The sequence below is a fragment of the Cyanistes caeruleus genome, chromosome 5 (genome assembly GCF_971803275.1).
Source record: "Cyanistes caeruleus chromosome 5, bCyaCae1.hap1.1, whole genome shotgun sequence".
In the NCBI taxonomy this organism is placed as follows: Eukaryota; Metazoa; Chordata; class Aves; order Passeriformes; family Paridae; genus Cyanistes; species Cyanistes caeruleus.
The window spans coordinates 82,943,407-82,956,516 of NC_141705.1; the positions used below are offsets into that span (position 1 = coordinate 82,943,407).

General features: G+C 56.6%; 2 protein-coding genes across 2 annotated transcripts; both read left to right on the forward strand.

Annotated features, from left to right (window-relative positions):
* Positions 1-350: 350 nt before the first annotated feature.
* LOC147653325 (extracellular matrix organizing protein FRAS1-like) lies at positions 351-7,245 on the forward strand. The gene is made up of 8 exons (XM_086890962.1): positions 351-561; positions 1,356-1,464; positions 2,855-3,069; positions 4,048-4,198; positions 4,503-4,610; positions 4,777-4,936; positions 5,266-5,387; positions 5,475-7,245. The coding sequence occupies exons 2-8, from the start codon at positions 1,458-1,460 to the stop codon at positions 5,486-5,488; spliced, it is 777 nt and encodes a 258-aa protein (XP_086747088.1). The 5' UTR covers positions 351-561; positions 1,356-1,457; the 3' UTR covers positions 5,489-7,245.
* LOC147653326 (extracellular matrix organizing protein FRAS1-like) lies at positions 5,620-7,245 on the forward strand. The gene is made up of 3 exons (XM_086890454.1): positions 5,620-5,736; positions 5,945-6,145; positions 6,532-7,245. Exons 1-3 carry the CDS (start codon positions 5,620-5,622, stop codon positions 6,631-6,633), a joined length of 420 nt encoding a protein of 139 aa, XP_086746580.1. The 3' UTR covers positions 6,634-7,245.
* Positions 7,246-13,110: the final 5,865 nt, after the last annotated feature.

The following is a 13,110-nucleotide window of genomic DNA, read 5'->3' on the forward strand; positions in this document are numbered from 1 at the left end:
CCACAACAAAGATGGCGGCGAGGAAGGGCGGAAGTGACGTCACGCCACGCACAAGATGGCTGCCCGGTCGTGGCCGGCTTGACCTCCCAAGGATGGCGGCCAAAAAGGCGGGAAAATGGAAGGACCCCCGGGCGGTGGGTGCGTGCGCTTTACTGCCTGACAAACACCCCGGCGCCGACGCTGCTCCGGCGCAATTTTCCGCGGCTTTTCCGGCCGTGCGGACACGGGCTGTGCGCTCGGCGGCGCCGGGGCCGGGCGCCAGCAGGTCGGGCGCCGACAGGCAGCGGTGAAGACGCCTCTCTCTGCCGGGGTCCTTGCCGCGGCCGCGTTCTGGGGCTTCTGGCACTCGCGACGACCCGTACCTCGCCGCCGCTGCTCTCGCTCCGTTCTCTCCCCCTCGGCCCCCCCCCGGGCAATGGCGGAAACCCCAATGGCATCGGGACCCAACGGTCGCTCCCCGGCCCCGGGACCGAAGCAGCCCGAGGAGGCGGCTGCTCTGTGTGTCGGAACGGTGAGAGCGGGGGCCGGGGCTGGGGCAGCTTATCAACCGAGTATATATTTGTAAGTATAAAGATGATCAAAATAGATATTAAAAAATATTGAAGAAAAAGGGGCTGCTTGGTTTTTATTTAGTTAGAGGCAGGGCTTTTAGATAAATAGGAAAAATAAAAATAAATAATATATTGAAAGAATGAATATATAAAGGTATAGAGAAAAAAAATATATATATATGTAGGCGTAAAAATAAGTAATAGAAATATATACATATATGTTGATTTATAATCTATAATATGATTTCTGTACGTATAGATGGTAATATGATATCTTTTAGGATATGTTATGTGTTTTGTATATCAAGAAGGTATATAAATATGATAAAAAATATATATTAAAATATTTTTAAATACCGTTTAAGATAAAGGGACTGTTTGGTTTTTATTAGGTTAGCTTCGGGGCTTTTAAATAAATACAACAAAAATAAAAACATAGAAATGTATATTAAGTATATAAAGATATAGACGTATGTGCAACCAGAAAAGTAAAGAAATAGAAGTAATGCCAATATATACAAACAGATTTATATTTAATATATATGTTATATATATTGATTTTATATATGTATTATATACATAATGAATATATATCATTAAAATGTATGTAATATATTTAATATATAATAACATACGTATACACGTTAAAATAATATATTTTGATACTTTATATATTGCTTGTCATATATAAATGAATATAGTATATAAATTTAAACATGTGTGGTGGAAATAGATGTTAATTTGTATTTTTTTTTTATTTTCATTGTTTTGGTATGTTTCTGGGAGGCAATCCTCCCCTTGCAGCTGCTGACAGCACGGAAAAGCTGTGTGCTTCGTGGTGTCTATTGCCCAGCTGGCAACGATTCCCTTGTGTTTGGTGCATTAAGTCACACCCAGCTGTGTGGGATGGCAGGTGAGCACATTGCCCGACCCTTTTAGCTTTTCTGGCTCAGGCACAACTTCCTTTCCTTTTGGATATGGAAAACAGGGAAGAGAGGGTAGTGTGACATTAGCACTAATTTCTAGCAGATTTTTAACTGCCCCTGATGCTCGTTCATCTTTGCAGTGTGGGTTTCATGCTGACAAATCCTCTGCTTTGCCTTCTGCTCACAGTCAGCTGGGCCCTTTATTGAACAGATTTATCTGCTACAAGGCTACGCAGAAGGATGGAAAGGAGGAACACAGGGGGGAAAAAAAATAGATTCAAGGCATAGAGAAGGTAGCCGGTTTATTTGTATGACATGTAGCTTTTTTAGGATGTTTTGTTCTTTATATGGCGTTAATTTCAAAGAGAAGCCTGTGAACTTTGTGTTCCCCTTTTGGGGCTGGTTCTGGGGTAAGGGGGAAACACGAGGCCTAAGCACCTCTGGCTTATCTGTCCAAGGATCTGCCTCAGTTGTGGCTCCCATCCTTCTGAAGGACTCTTCAGCGCAGTGAGTTACCTTCTATAACTATTTATTGTTGTATTGTTGTTGTGAGACCTCATTGCTGGGTGAGAGGACCAGGGGAAATGAAAGGCTGTATGCCACTGTTACTTCATCACTGAATTCTTGCACTCTGTTAAAATCAAAACAAAAGGGATTTACACTGTCAGAAACACTTAACTGTAAGTTAAGGTAAAGGTCACAGTGCTAAAACCTAAGAGCAGATAGGGTTGAGCTCCTTTGTCTTCCCTCTCCGGCAGCTTTTGTGACTCCTGCCTCCAAGGTATCATCAGATATCCCCTGGATCTTGCAGTGGAAGAGATGCTGAACCACCAGCTGTTCCATATTCTACACCATGTGTCTTTTTACCATGCTCCTCTGAGAAGCATCTCTCCCGTCTCTGTTTCTTTGCAGACCAGAAGGGATAAACTGGGATTCCTTTGTTCTTTTGCCTGTTAATAAAAAGGCCGCTTGTGGCTGTGTGCAGTGGCAACTGCATCACAGAATCTTAGAGGTGATTATTCACAGGTTAAGGAAATAATTCCTTTTTTTGTCACTGCTGCACTGAATTTCATAGGCGTGTCTGTGGCTTGATGCCTAAGATATTTAAAGCAGGTTTTATTCTTACAGGGGTTTTGCACACTAAAGTGTCTGCCCAGGTTTTGTTTCCAAAAGTGAGGTATAGTGCTGGGTGTTTAATTTGGTATGTTACTTGTTCTGTTGTGTAAATAACTGCAGCTCCCTCCCTGTGCCTGTGTATTGCAGGGGCAGGCGAGCGCTGGTTATAAAGGTGGTGATAATTAGGAAACAAGGCCTCCATTCTTGGTCTCGGGCTGTTTCAAATGGGGAGGGATCAGTGTCCTGACTTCTCTCCCTCAGAGGCAGGGTTCCTAGACGAGGTGACCCAGGACAGCTTCGTGCTGGGCCCGGGCTACGACCGCCCCTACCAGCTGGAGCCCGCGGTGAGGGAGCCCAAGAGCATCCAGCTGTACCAGCACCTCAACCTCAAGAGCTGCATCTGGACCTTCGACGCTTATTACGACATGACCGAGTTAACTGATGTCTGTGGGGGCTCTGTCACCGCTGACTTCCAGGTGAGAGGCCCATCCAGAGCTCTCCAGGTATCCCAGATCTCTCTCAGTTCTCAGGCACAGCTCTGCCGTGTGTGGAGCTGCTGCTCTGCCCTGCACAGGTGGAGCGTGGCTTTCCCCCCACCCTCACCTGGAAGAAAACAGTGCTGTGTGCATTTATTTCATTTATTTTCCATTTCATTCATTTTCCATTTATTTTATTCTCTAAATCTTCAGAGTGCCAGGAAAATACTGGTTTCTTTTAATGTAGGGCCGTACTGGAAATACAAAACGTTCTCAGCTGGGCTCCCTTTTATAAGTTTGACTGTGTTCTCGGCCAATAGAAATGAGCAGAGGCGGCTCAGGCCATGCTCCACAACATGGGATATTTTGGCTCATTCCCTAATTAAGAGACCAGAAGCCAAAAATGTTCCTCTAGAAACGAGTGGCTTTCCCTGTTTGGGGTGTCTCACTGTCCTCTCCTGGCTGCGTTATCCACGTGCAGCCCACTCCATCTCCCCCAGGCTCTCCCATTAAATTGCTTGGACCAGCATCATCTCTCTTAATTCCTGCCAGCCTGGAACTAGTTCCTGAAGTTTCCTTTTATAGCTCCAATTGTTTGCACAAACCCAGAGGAGCCGCCTGGCCGGAGAAACTGCCCAGTGGAGCATGTGGAGCCTGGCCCCAGCCAGGCTGGAACATCTCCCCGAATTCTCCAGGGCCTGCAAAGTACAGCTGCACTCTGCAGATAATAAATGGAGAGCTCTGGGAGGCCTGAGCAAGCAGAATTGCTCATTTTTAATTCACAGCCTTGGAAATCAGGGGGGTTTTGAGGTGAAATTGTGCCCAGAGTTCCTTTGTCCCATGGTCCCAGGGAGCCTTAGCACTGCCCCCGCATTACAACGCCGGTTTGTCTGAGGTACCTGCACGTAAAGAACGTCCAGAGTCACCTCTGACTTCACTGCAAGGCGCATAACCCCCTTTCTGGGGTTTTATTGCCAGGCAAGGGACTCTGCTCAGTCCTTCCTGACAGTCCACGTCCCTCTCTACGTGTCCTACATCTGTGTGACGGCACCGAGGGGCTGGGCTTCCCCGGAGCACCGCAGCGAGATGGAGTTCTCCTTCTTCTACGACACCGTTCTCTGGAGGACAGGTGAGCCTGAGGCGCTCCAAGGGCTATGGAAGAAGTGGTTCCTTCATGTTTTCCCCTTAGCTCCTGCACTGCCCCCAGAGTCCTGAGGGAGCGGGGAACTCGGAATATTGCCTTCCTCTGTGCTTGCGGGGGGCTTAGGCAGCCGGTGGCTGACGGAGGGAGCGTGCAGCTGGCTCACTGGAGGCTGATCCCAGCTGAACCCTGCCTTGTGGAGGTGTCCCAAGCGCTTCTGGGGCTGGCAGAGCCCAGCAGAGGAGAGCGAGGGTGCTGTGTGGGCTCCCAGTGGCGCTTGCTGTCCTTGCAGGGATCCAGACGGACAGCGCGCTCTCGGCCTGCCTGCAGATAATCCCCATCTACATCCGCGAGGACGGCCGGCCGGTCATCGAGTTCAAGACGCAGGCCAAGTTCAGAGGTGAGGGCAGCGATCCTGGCAGGGACACAGAGCAGGGTCACACAGAGCTCTGCTCTGACGGCACAGGCAGCGGAACGAGTCCCCGTCCCCGCCGGGAGCCCCTCTGCCCCTGCGAGGTGGGGCCTCTCCGCGCTCTGCCTCCCGTCACCTCCTTGTCCTCCCCCAGGGCTGTTTGTCATGGAGCACCACAGCCTGCCAGGTGTCAGGTCCTCTTTGGTAACTCCAGAGCACCTGGGAGGCATCGAATTTGCCCTGCAGCTGCTGTGGAGCGCTCAGACTTTTGATTCTCCCTACCAGCTCTGGAGAGCAACCAGCTCCTACAACAGGTGAGGGCTGGGGGTGCAGTCCCCTCCAGCAGCTTCCCCCACAGCACCACGTTCTCCCTGGCACCCCTCCAGCAGCCACGCCAGCAATAGCACGGAATGCTCAGGAGCTTGGTCAGAGCTGGAGCACTGTTGTACTGCGAGAAAAATCAGCTCAGCCTCTTGGAAAGGAATGTTTCCAGCAGTGCGGCCTGTGGATAGACTGATCCCAGAGTCACACTTGTCCCTCGGGGACTGCTGGATGACATTGCTGGGGCAAGGGAGAGGTGCTGCCCTGGGTGAAGGGCTTTGAGCTGTGCTTGGTGGCTGCAGGGTCTTCTGTCTGTTCCCAGGAAGGATTACTCTGGAGGATACACCATCTTCCTGATGCCCTGCACGGTGCAGCTCACGCCGCCGTGGGCAGAGCCTGGAGCCAAGCCCCTGCCCTGCCCTGCCCGGCTCACGCTCCCGAGCGGTAAGAGGGCAGGAGGGCAGGCTCGGCCCCTTTGGGGTGCACACCCGTCCAAACCTCATCTCCCCTTTGTTTCCTTCCTTGTCCCAGTTGCAGGTTTTTGATCCCGATCGCCTTCCGGCAGACAAACCGCCCACTTCCAGTTGTTTACTCCCTGAACACAGAGTTTCAGCTCTGTAACAACGAGAAGGTTTTTCTAATGGACCCCACCAAATCGGAAAGGTCTCTGGCAGAAATGGATTACAAGGGGGCTTTATCCAAGGGTAGGATTTACCTCTCCTCTTCTGCCTGTGCCCAGCATTTCTGCTTTCACAGCTTCCATTCCCTGGAGAGGAAAGGGCAGAACCCACGTGTAGCTTTGCCTCTTCTACAGCAGTAATTGACATCTTACAGCCCTGTGAAAGAACAGCGTGCTCTGGCACCGCGTTTTGTCACTCCCACACACCGAGCCCTTCCCAAACAACCCCAACCCTTCTGAACACGGACACTTGGCTCTGGCAGCGTTTTCCTGCTTGGGAAATTTCACCTGCCCCTCTTTGTCCCGACCTCCCCCCGGGCAGATCCTGTACCGGCGCGTGCTCTGGCCCCCCGAACAAAACCTCAACGCCGCTTACAAGCTGCAGCTGGAGAAGGTCTACCTGTGCACAGGCAGGGCTGGCCACGTGCCCCTCTTCGACCCCACGGGCACCGTCTACAACCAGGGGCCCCAGTACGGCTGCATCCAGCCCCACAAGTACCTGAAGCACCGATTCCTCCTCCTGGTGAGTGCTCTGCTCCTGCTTCTTCCCGTTTGGGATTTGCTCTGGCAACCGGCAGGCGGTGGCTGCAAAGGGATGAGGAAGGGAGCCCGTGGGGGATGTTTTGTGCTGCTGCTGCTGCTGCTGCCAGCTGTGAACACCAGATCAGTTTTCCCCCACCCTTTGAGTGTGTTCCTCAATCGGTGCCCACGTGTACGTGTGGAGATGGGGCATTCGGACTAGATCCCTGACACAGGTGTTTGGTGGGGCTCTGGCTTCCAGCCTCCCTTGGGAAAGCAGACAGCATCCCTCACCACACTTCTCTGACTTTCCAGCACCGAAACCAGACAGAAGTGACGGGTAAGTATTTCCACGCTGTGCCTTTTGACTCTGCCCACTTTGCTTCCCAGCTGTCCGAGTTCCACTCGGTGAGCAGCATGCCCGGAGTTGATGGATTTACTCTCAAGGTGGATGCTCTCTACCAGGTATGGAGTACCCAGTGCTTTTGGTAGCCCAAAATGGACTCCTCTGTCCAGGACCTCCCGAACACTTGGTGAATTGTAGACTCTGGGCCTTCACACTTCACCTCTGATACAAGAAATGAAGATGAGGATGTTAGTCCCGTAATTTCATTTTTTTTTCCCCTGAGGCACTCATGAGAAAGCTCTTTAAAAACACTTTATTCGTGTTCCTGAAGGAATTAATGCCATTGCAAAGGCAGGACACCTCGCTGGGTGGTGCGTGCTCCCGAGGAGCTCCCCTTGAACAGCGAGGTGGAGCTGCCCCGGGGCGCCCCGAAGGCGGCGGGCGGCCGCTGCTGCACCGTCAGGAACCTTCATCCACCGAGGGACAGCGGCGGCCTCTGCCAGGGCCAGGGCAGGGAAGTGAAGCAGGTGCACTTGCAAGTCATACGGGTATTTTTTTAGTCTGGTGAGGAGGGGCAGCTGTCAATTCCCCCTGCTCCCGTCTTAGCGACTGCACCGCCGCCCTTCCTCCGTGCTGCTCCAGCTCTCCCGGGCTTAACTGGGCAGGGTGGCGAAGGCATCTGCCACCCCCGTGAGCCAGCCGAGGAGCAGCCGGGTTCCTCGTTGGCCTCCGGAAGAGAGTAAAGCTAAAATACAAAACCCGCTGTGATCGGGGTGTCCCTTCTTGCGCCGCCCCGCCGGTCTCCCTCATTCCCCTGGGGCGCGGCGGGCCGGAGCCCCACGGAGCTGCTGCGCCGGGGAAGGGAAGGAGGGAGACGCGGGCGCCCAGCTCGGCTCGGGCCCCGCCGCGGCCTCGGGGCCGGCGGAGCGGGGGGCCCGGGCCGGGAGCGCTCCGGGGCTGCGGGACCGGCCGGGCCCAGGCGGGGGCGCCGCGTCCGAACCGGGACCCGCAGCGCTCCCGCAGCCGGCGCCGCCCTCCCGCCGCGATGCCGAGCCCGGGACCGAGCCCGATCCGCCCCACGGGGGAGAGGCGGCACCGCCCGGGACCGCAGGGCGGACACCCGCAGGACCCGAACCCCCGCATCCCGGCTCCGGCTGTGGGCTCCGTCACCCGCTTTCGGTCAGCCCCGTCCCGGCATCGCGGCAGGAGGGGGGAGTCGAGTCCCGGCGAGGGAGTGCCCAGTCCCCCCGGCCTTGTCTCAACCCCAATCCGGCCGTGCTCCGCCGCCCCCGAGACCCGCCACCCGGGGCCGGCCGGGGGAGAGGCGGCACCGCTCCGCCGGCGGACACCGGCAGGACTCTGCCCCGCGGCAGACCCCGTCCCGAGCCGCGGCCCCGCCGCAGCGCGCAGGGCTCGGAGCGGAGCCCGCCGGGAGCAGCCCCCGGGCCGGGGCTCGCCCGGCGCCGAGCGAGAGTCCCGGGCCGGCGGCACGGGGGGCGGGGCCGCATGAGGAGCGGGGCCACGGGGCACAGCCCGAGCGCGCCTGGGAACTGCCGAGGGGTCCCGGGCGGCGCCGCCTCTCCGTCATCGAGGCGGCATCGGCCTCGGGTCCGGGATCGGTTCCGGGTCCGGGATGGCGGCGGCGATTCCCGCCGCGGAGCCCCCGTGTGGGCCCGGGACCCCGCAGGGCGCCCTCTGGCGGACGCGGAGCGCCCGGTGCGAGCGCGCCGCCCCCGGCGGCCCCGGGACAGCGGCACGAGGGGGGCGAGGCCAAGGAGGGGCGGGGCCGGCTCAGGGGCGGGGGCACGGAGCGCGTGCGCAGCTCGGGACAGCAGAGCGCGTGCGCGGCGCGGGGCCGCCTCAGGTGTGCGGGGCGGGGCCGGCACAGGTGCGAGGGGGGGGGACCGAGGCCACTTAAACACCGGAAGGGCGGCGGCCGCCATTTTCTCCGGGAGGAGCCGGCTGCGGCCGCTCCGGTGAGGCGCTTCTCTCTTTTCTGCTTTTATCTCTCCATTCTGCTTTTATCTCTCCTTCCTGCTTTTATCTCTTCTCTCTGTCTCTTCTCTCTCCTCTGCTTTTATCTCTCCTCTCTGCTTCTTTCTCCTCTCCGCTTTTATCTTTCCTCTCCGCTTTTATCTTTCCTCTCTGCTTTTACCTCTCCGCTTTTATCTCTCCTTTCTCTGCTTCTTTCTCCTCTCTGCTTCTTTCTCCTCTCTGCTTTTATCTCCTCTCTGCTTTTCTCTTCTTTCTGCTTTTCTCTCCTCTCCGTTTCTCTCCTTTCTCTGCTTTTATCTTTCCTTTCTCTGTTTTTCTCTCTCCTTTCTGCTTTTATCTCTCCTTTCTCAGCTTCTCTCCCCTCTCTCCTTCTCTGTTTTTCTCTCTCCTCTCTGCATTTGTCTCTCCTCTCTGCTTTTATCTCTCCTTTCTGTTTTTCTCTCCTCTCCTTCTCTCTCCCGTCTCCTTCTCTCCCCTCTCTGCTGTTCTCCCCCGTCTCCCCTCGCACCGCCCGCCCCCCCTGCCCCCGCCTCTGTTCCTGCTCTGTTCCCTTACAAACCCTGACTCCTGTCTCTGTTCTTCCTTCTCCTTCTCCCTCCATCCTCCCGCCCGTCCCGACCCTGCAGCCTCCCGTTATCCTCGCCTGTGCCCGCTCTTACCCTCCCTGTCCCCCTTCTCCTTCCTCTCTCGTCCTTATCCTTTCCCTCTCTTCCTCATCCTCCTTCTCTCGTCCTTATCCTTTCACTCTCTTCCTCATCCTCCTTCTCTCTTCCTTATCATCCTTCTGTCGTCCTTATCCTTTCCCTCTCTTCCTCATCCTCCTTCTCTCGTCCTTATCCTTTCCCTCTCTTCCTTATCCTTTCCCTCTCTTCCTCATCCTCCTTCTCTCGTCCTTATCCTTTCCCTCTCTTCCTCATCCTCCTTCTCTCGTCTTTATCCTTTCCCTCTCTTCCTTATCCTTTCCCTCTCTTCCTCATCCTCCTTCTCTCGTCTTTATCCTTTCCCTCTCTTCCTTATCCTTTCCCTCTCTTCCTCATCCTCCTTCTCTCTTCCTCATCCTCCTTCTCTCGTCCTTATCCTCTTTCTCTCGTCCTTATCCTTTCCCTCTCTTCCTCATCCTCCTTCTCTCGTCCTTATCCTCCTTCTCTCGTCCTTATCCTTTCCCTCTCTTCCTTATCCTTTCCCTCTCTTCCTCATCCTCCTTCTCTCGTCCTTATCCTTTCCCTCTCTTCCTCATCCTCCTTCTCTCGTCCTTATCCTTTCCCTCTTCCTCATCCTCCTTCTCTCGTCCTTATCCTCTTTCTCTCGTCCTTATCCTTTCCCTCTCTTCCTCATCCTCCTTCTCTCTTCCTTATCATCCTTCTCTCGTCCTTATCCTTTCCCTCTCTTCCTCATCCTTTCCCTCTCTCGTCCTTATCCTCCTTCTCTCTGTCCCTTTCTGTCTTCCCCCGCAGCCGCGGGGCTCGGGGCGCCGGATAATAAAGCCCCGAGGGCCGGAGCCGGCGCCCCCGGCGGGAATCCCCTCACGGGGCCGGAGCCCGCGGTGCGGGTCCCCCCACGCACAACACGGCCCCACACTGCCGGGTGTCCCCACATCACACTGGGGGCTCCCGGGGGGCTTAGGGTGGGCCCCCTCCTCCGGAGGGGTCTGGGGTGGGGTAGCGAGGGTTGGGGGGGGGTTTGGGAAGGGCCCCCTCGTTAGGAGGGGGTCCCGGGTGGGGGGGGGAGGGTTAGGGGGGGTTTAGGGTGGGCCCCCTCCTCTGGAGGGTGTCCTGGGGGGGGTGGGGTGGGTGGGGGGGGGGGTTTGGGAAGGGCCCCCTCGTTAGGAGGGGGTCCCGGGTGGGGGGTGGGTTAGGGAGGGCCCCCTCCGGAGGAGGGGGTCCCGGGGAGGGGCGGGGGGCGGGGCCCCCTCCGGAGGGGGGGGCCCGGGGTGGGGGGGGCTGGGGGGCTCCGCCCCCTAAGCCCCTCCCACTTCGGGCCCTCCCCTCCGGAGGGGGCTCCGCCACCCGGCCCCTCCCCAGGACCCCCTCCTCCGGACCGGGGCCCGGGGGGGGAGGGGGGGCGGGGTGGGTGGGGGGGAATAGGAGGGGGAGTGCTGTTGTTAGACACAAATGTGCGATTGTGGTGCAGAGTGACGTGACCCCTCCTGCTGCCCCCCCCCACCCACCCCGCCCCCCCTCCCCCCCCCGGGCCCCGGTCCGGAGGAGGGGGTCCTGGGGAGGGGCCGGGTGGCGGAGCCCCCTCCGGAGGGGAGGGCCTGAAGTGGGAGGGGCTTAGGGGGCGGAGCCCCCCAGCCCCCCCCACCCCGGGCCCCCCCCTCCGGAGGGGGCCCCGCCCCCCGCCCCTCCCCGGGACCCCCTCCTCCGGAGGGGGCCCTCCCTAACCCACCCCCCACCCGGGACCCCCTCCTAACGAGGGGGCCCTTCCCAAACCCCCCCCCCAACCCACCCCGGGACCCCCTCCTAACGAGGGGGCCCTTCCCAAACCCCCACCCCACACCCCCCAGGACCCCCTCCAGAGGAGGGGGCCCACCCTAAACCCCCCCTAACCCTCCCCCCCCACCCGGGACCCCCTCCTAACGAGGGGGCCCTTCCCAAACCCCCCCATCCCAATCCCCCCCGCAGCCCCCCAACCCTCGCTACCCCACCCCAGACCCCTCCGGAGGAGGGGGCCCACCCTAAGCCCCCCGGGAGCCCCCAGTGTGATGTGGGGACACCCGGCAGTGTGGGGCCGTGTTGTGCGTGGGGGGACCCGCACCGCGGGCTCCGGCCCCGTGAGGGGATTCCCGCCGGGGGCGCCGGCTCCGGCCCTCGGGGCTTTATTATCCGGCGCCCCGAGCCCCGCGGCTGCGGGGGAAGACAGAAAGGGACAGAGAGAAGGAGGATAAGGACGAGAGAGGGAAAGGATGAGGAAGAGAGGGAAAGGATAAGGAAGAGAGGGAAAGGATAAGGACGAGAGAAGGAGGGTGAGGAAGAGAGGGAAAGGATAAGGACGAGAGAAAGAGGATAAGGACGAGAGAAGGAGGGTGAGGAAGAGAGAAGGAGGATGAGGAAGAGAGGGAAAGGATAAGGACGAGAGAAGGAGGATGAGGAAGAGAGGGAAAGGATAAGGACGAGAGAAGGAGGATGAGGAAGAGAGGGAAAGGATAAGGACGAGAGAAGGATGAAAAGGAAGAGAGGAGGAGGATGAGGAAGAGAGGGAAAGGATAAGGACGAGAGAAGGAGGATAAGGATGAGAGAAGGAGGGTGAGGAAGAGAGAAGGAGGATGAGGAAGAGAGGGAAAGGATAAGGACGACAGAAGGATGATAAGGAAGAGAGAAGGAGGATGAGGAAGAGAGTGAAAGGATAAGGACGAGAGAAGGAGGATGAGGAAGAGAGGGAAAGGATAAGGACGAGAGAGGAAGGAGAAGGGGGACAGGGAGGGTAAGAGCGGGCACAGGCGAGGATAACGGGAGGCTGCAGGGTCGGGACGGGCGGGAGGATGGAGGGAGAAGGAGAAGGAAGAACAGAGACAGGAGTCAGGGTTTGTAAGGGAACAGAGCAGGAACAGAGGCGGGGGCAGGGGGGGGCGGGCGGTGCGAGGGGAGACGGGGGAGAACAGCAGAGAGGGGAGAGAAGGAGACGGGAGAGAGAAGGAGAGGAGAGAAAAACAGAAAGGAGAGATAAAAGCAGAGAGGAGAGAGAAAAACAGAGAAGGAGAGAGGGGAGAGAAGCTGAGAAAGGAGAGATAAAAGCAGAAAGGAGATATAAAAGCAGAGAAAGGAGATATAAAAGCAGAAAGGAGATATAAAAGCAGAGAAAGTAGAGATAAAAGCAGAGAGGAGAAAGAAGCAGAGAAAGGAGATATAAAAGCAGAGGAGAGAGAAGAGATAGAGAGAAGAGATAAAAGCAGAGAGGAGAGATAAAAGCAGAAAGGAGAAAGAAGCAGAGAAAGGAGAGATAAAAGCAGAGGAGAGAGAAGAGAGAGAGAGAAGAGATAAAAACAGAGAGGAGAGATAAAAGCAGAGTGGAGAGATAAAAGCAGAGTGGAGAGAAGAGATAGAGAGAAGAGATAAAAGCAGAATGGAGAGATAAAAGCAGAAAGGAGAGATAAAAGCAGAAAGGAGAGATAAAAGCAGAGGAGAGAGAAAAACAGAGAAGGAGAGAGGGGAGAGAAGCTGAGAAAGGAGAGATAAAAGCAGAAAGGAGAGAGAAAAACAGAGAAAGGAAAGATAAAAGCAGAGAAAGGAGAGAAACGGAGAGGAGAGAAAAGCAGAAAGAAGAGAAAAGCAGAGAGGAGATAAAAGCAGAGAGGAGAAAGAAGCAGAGAGGAGAAAGAAGCAGAGAAAGGAGAGATAAAAGCGGAGAGGTAAAAGCAGAGAGGAAAGATAAAAGCGGAGAGGAAAGATAAAAGCGGAGAGGAGAAAGAAGCAGAGAGGAGAGATAAAAGCAGAGGAGAGAGAAGAGACAGAGAGAAGAGATAAAAGCAGGAAGGAGAGATAAAAGCAGAATGGAGAGATAAAAGCAGAAAAGAGAGAAGCGCCTCACCGGAGCGGCCGCAGCCGGCTCCTCCCGGAGAAAATGGCGGCCGCCGCCCTTCCGGTGTTTAAGTGGCCTCGGTCCCCCCCCCTCGCACCTGTGCCGGCCCC

Bases quoted from the DNA above. Each gene is read 5' to 3' on its own strand.
- LOC147653326 (XM_086890454.1), top strand. From the start codon at position 5,620: ATGGATTACAAGGGGGCTTTATCCAAGGGTAGGATTTACCTCTCCTCT. The intron at 5,737-5,944 runs GTAGCTTTGCCT...CCCCCCGGGCAG, and splicing joins GGAAAGGGCAGAACCCACGT to ATCCTGTACCGGCGCGTGCT. The intron at 6,146-6,531 runs GTGAGTGCTCTG...TTTGCTTCCCAG, and splicing joins AGCACCGATTCCTCCTCCTG to CTGTCCGAGTTCCACTCGGT.
- LOC147653325 (XM_086890962.1), top strand. The intron at 4,199-4,502 runs GTGAGCCTGAGG...CTGTCCTTGCAG, and splicing joins CACCGTTCTCTGGAGGACAG to GGATCCAGACGGACAGCGCG. The intron at 4,611-4,776 runs GTGAGGGCAGCG...GTCCTCCCCCAG, and splicing joins GACGCAGGCCAAGTTCAGAG to GGCTGTTTGTCATGGAGCAC.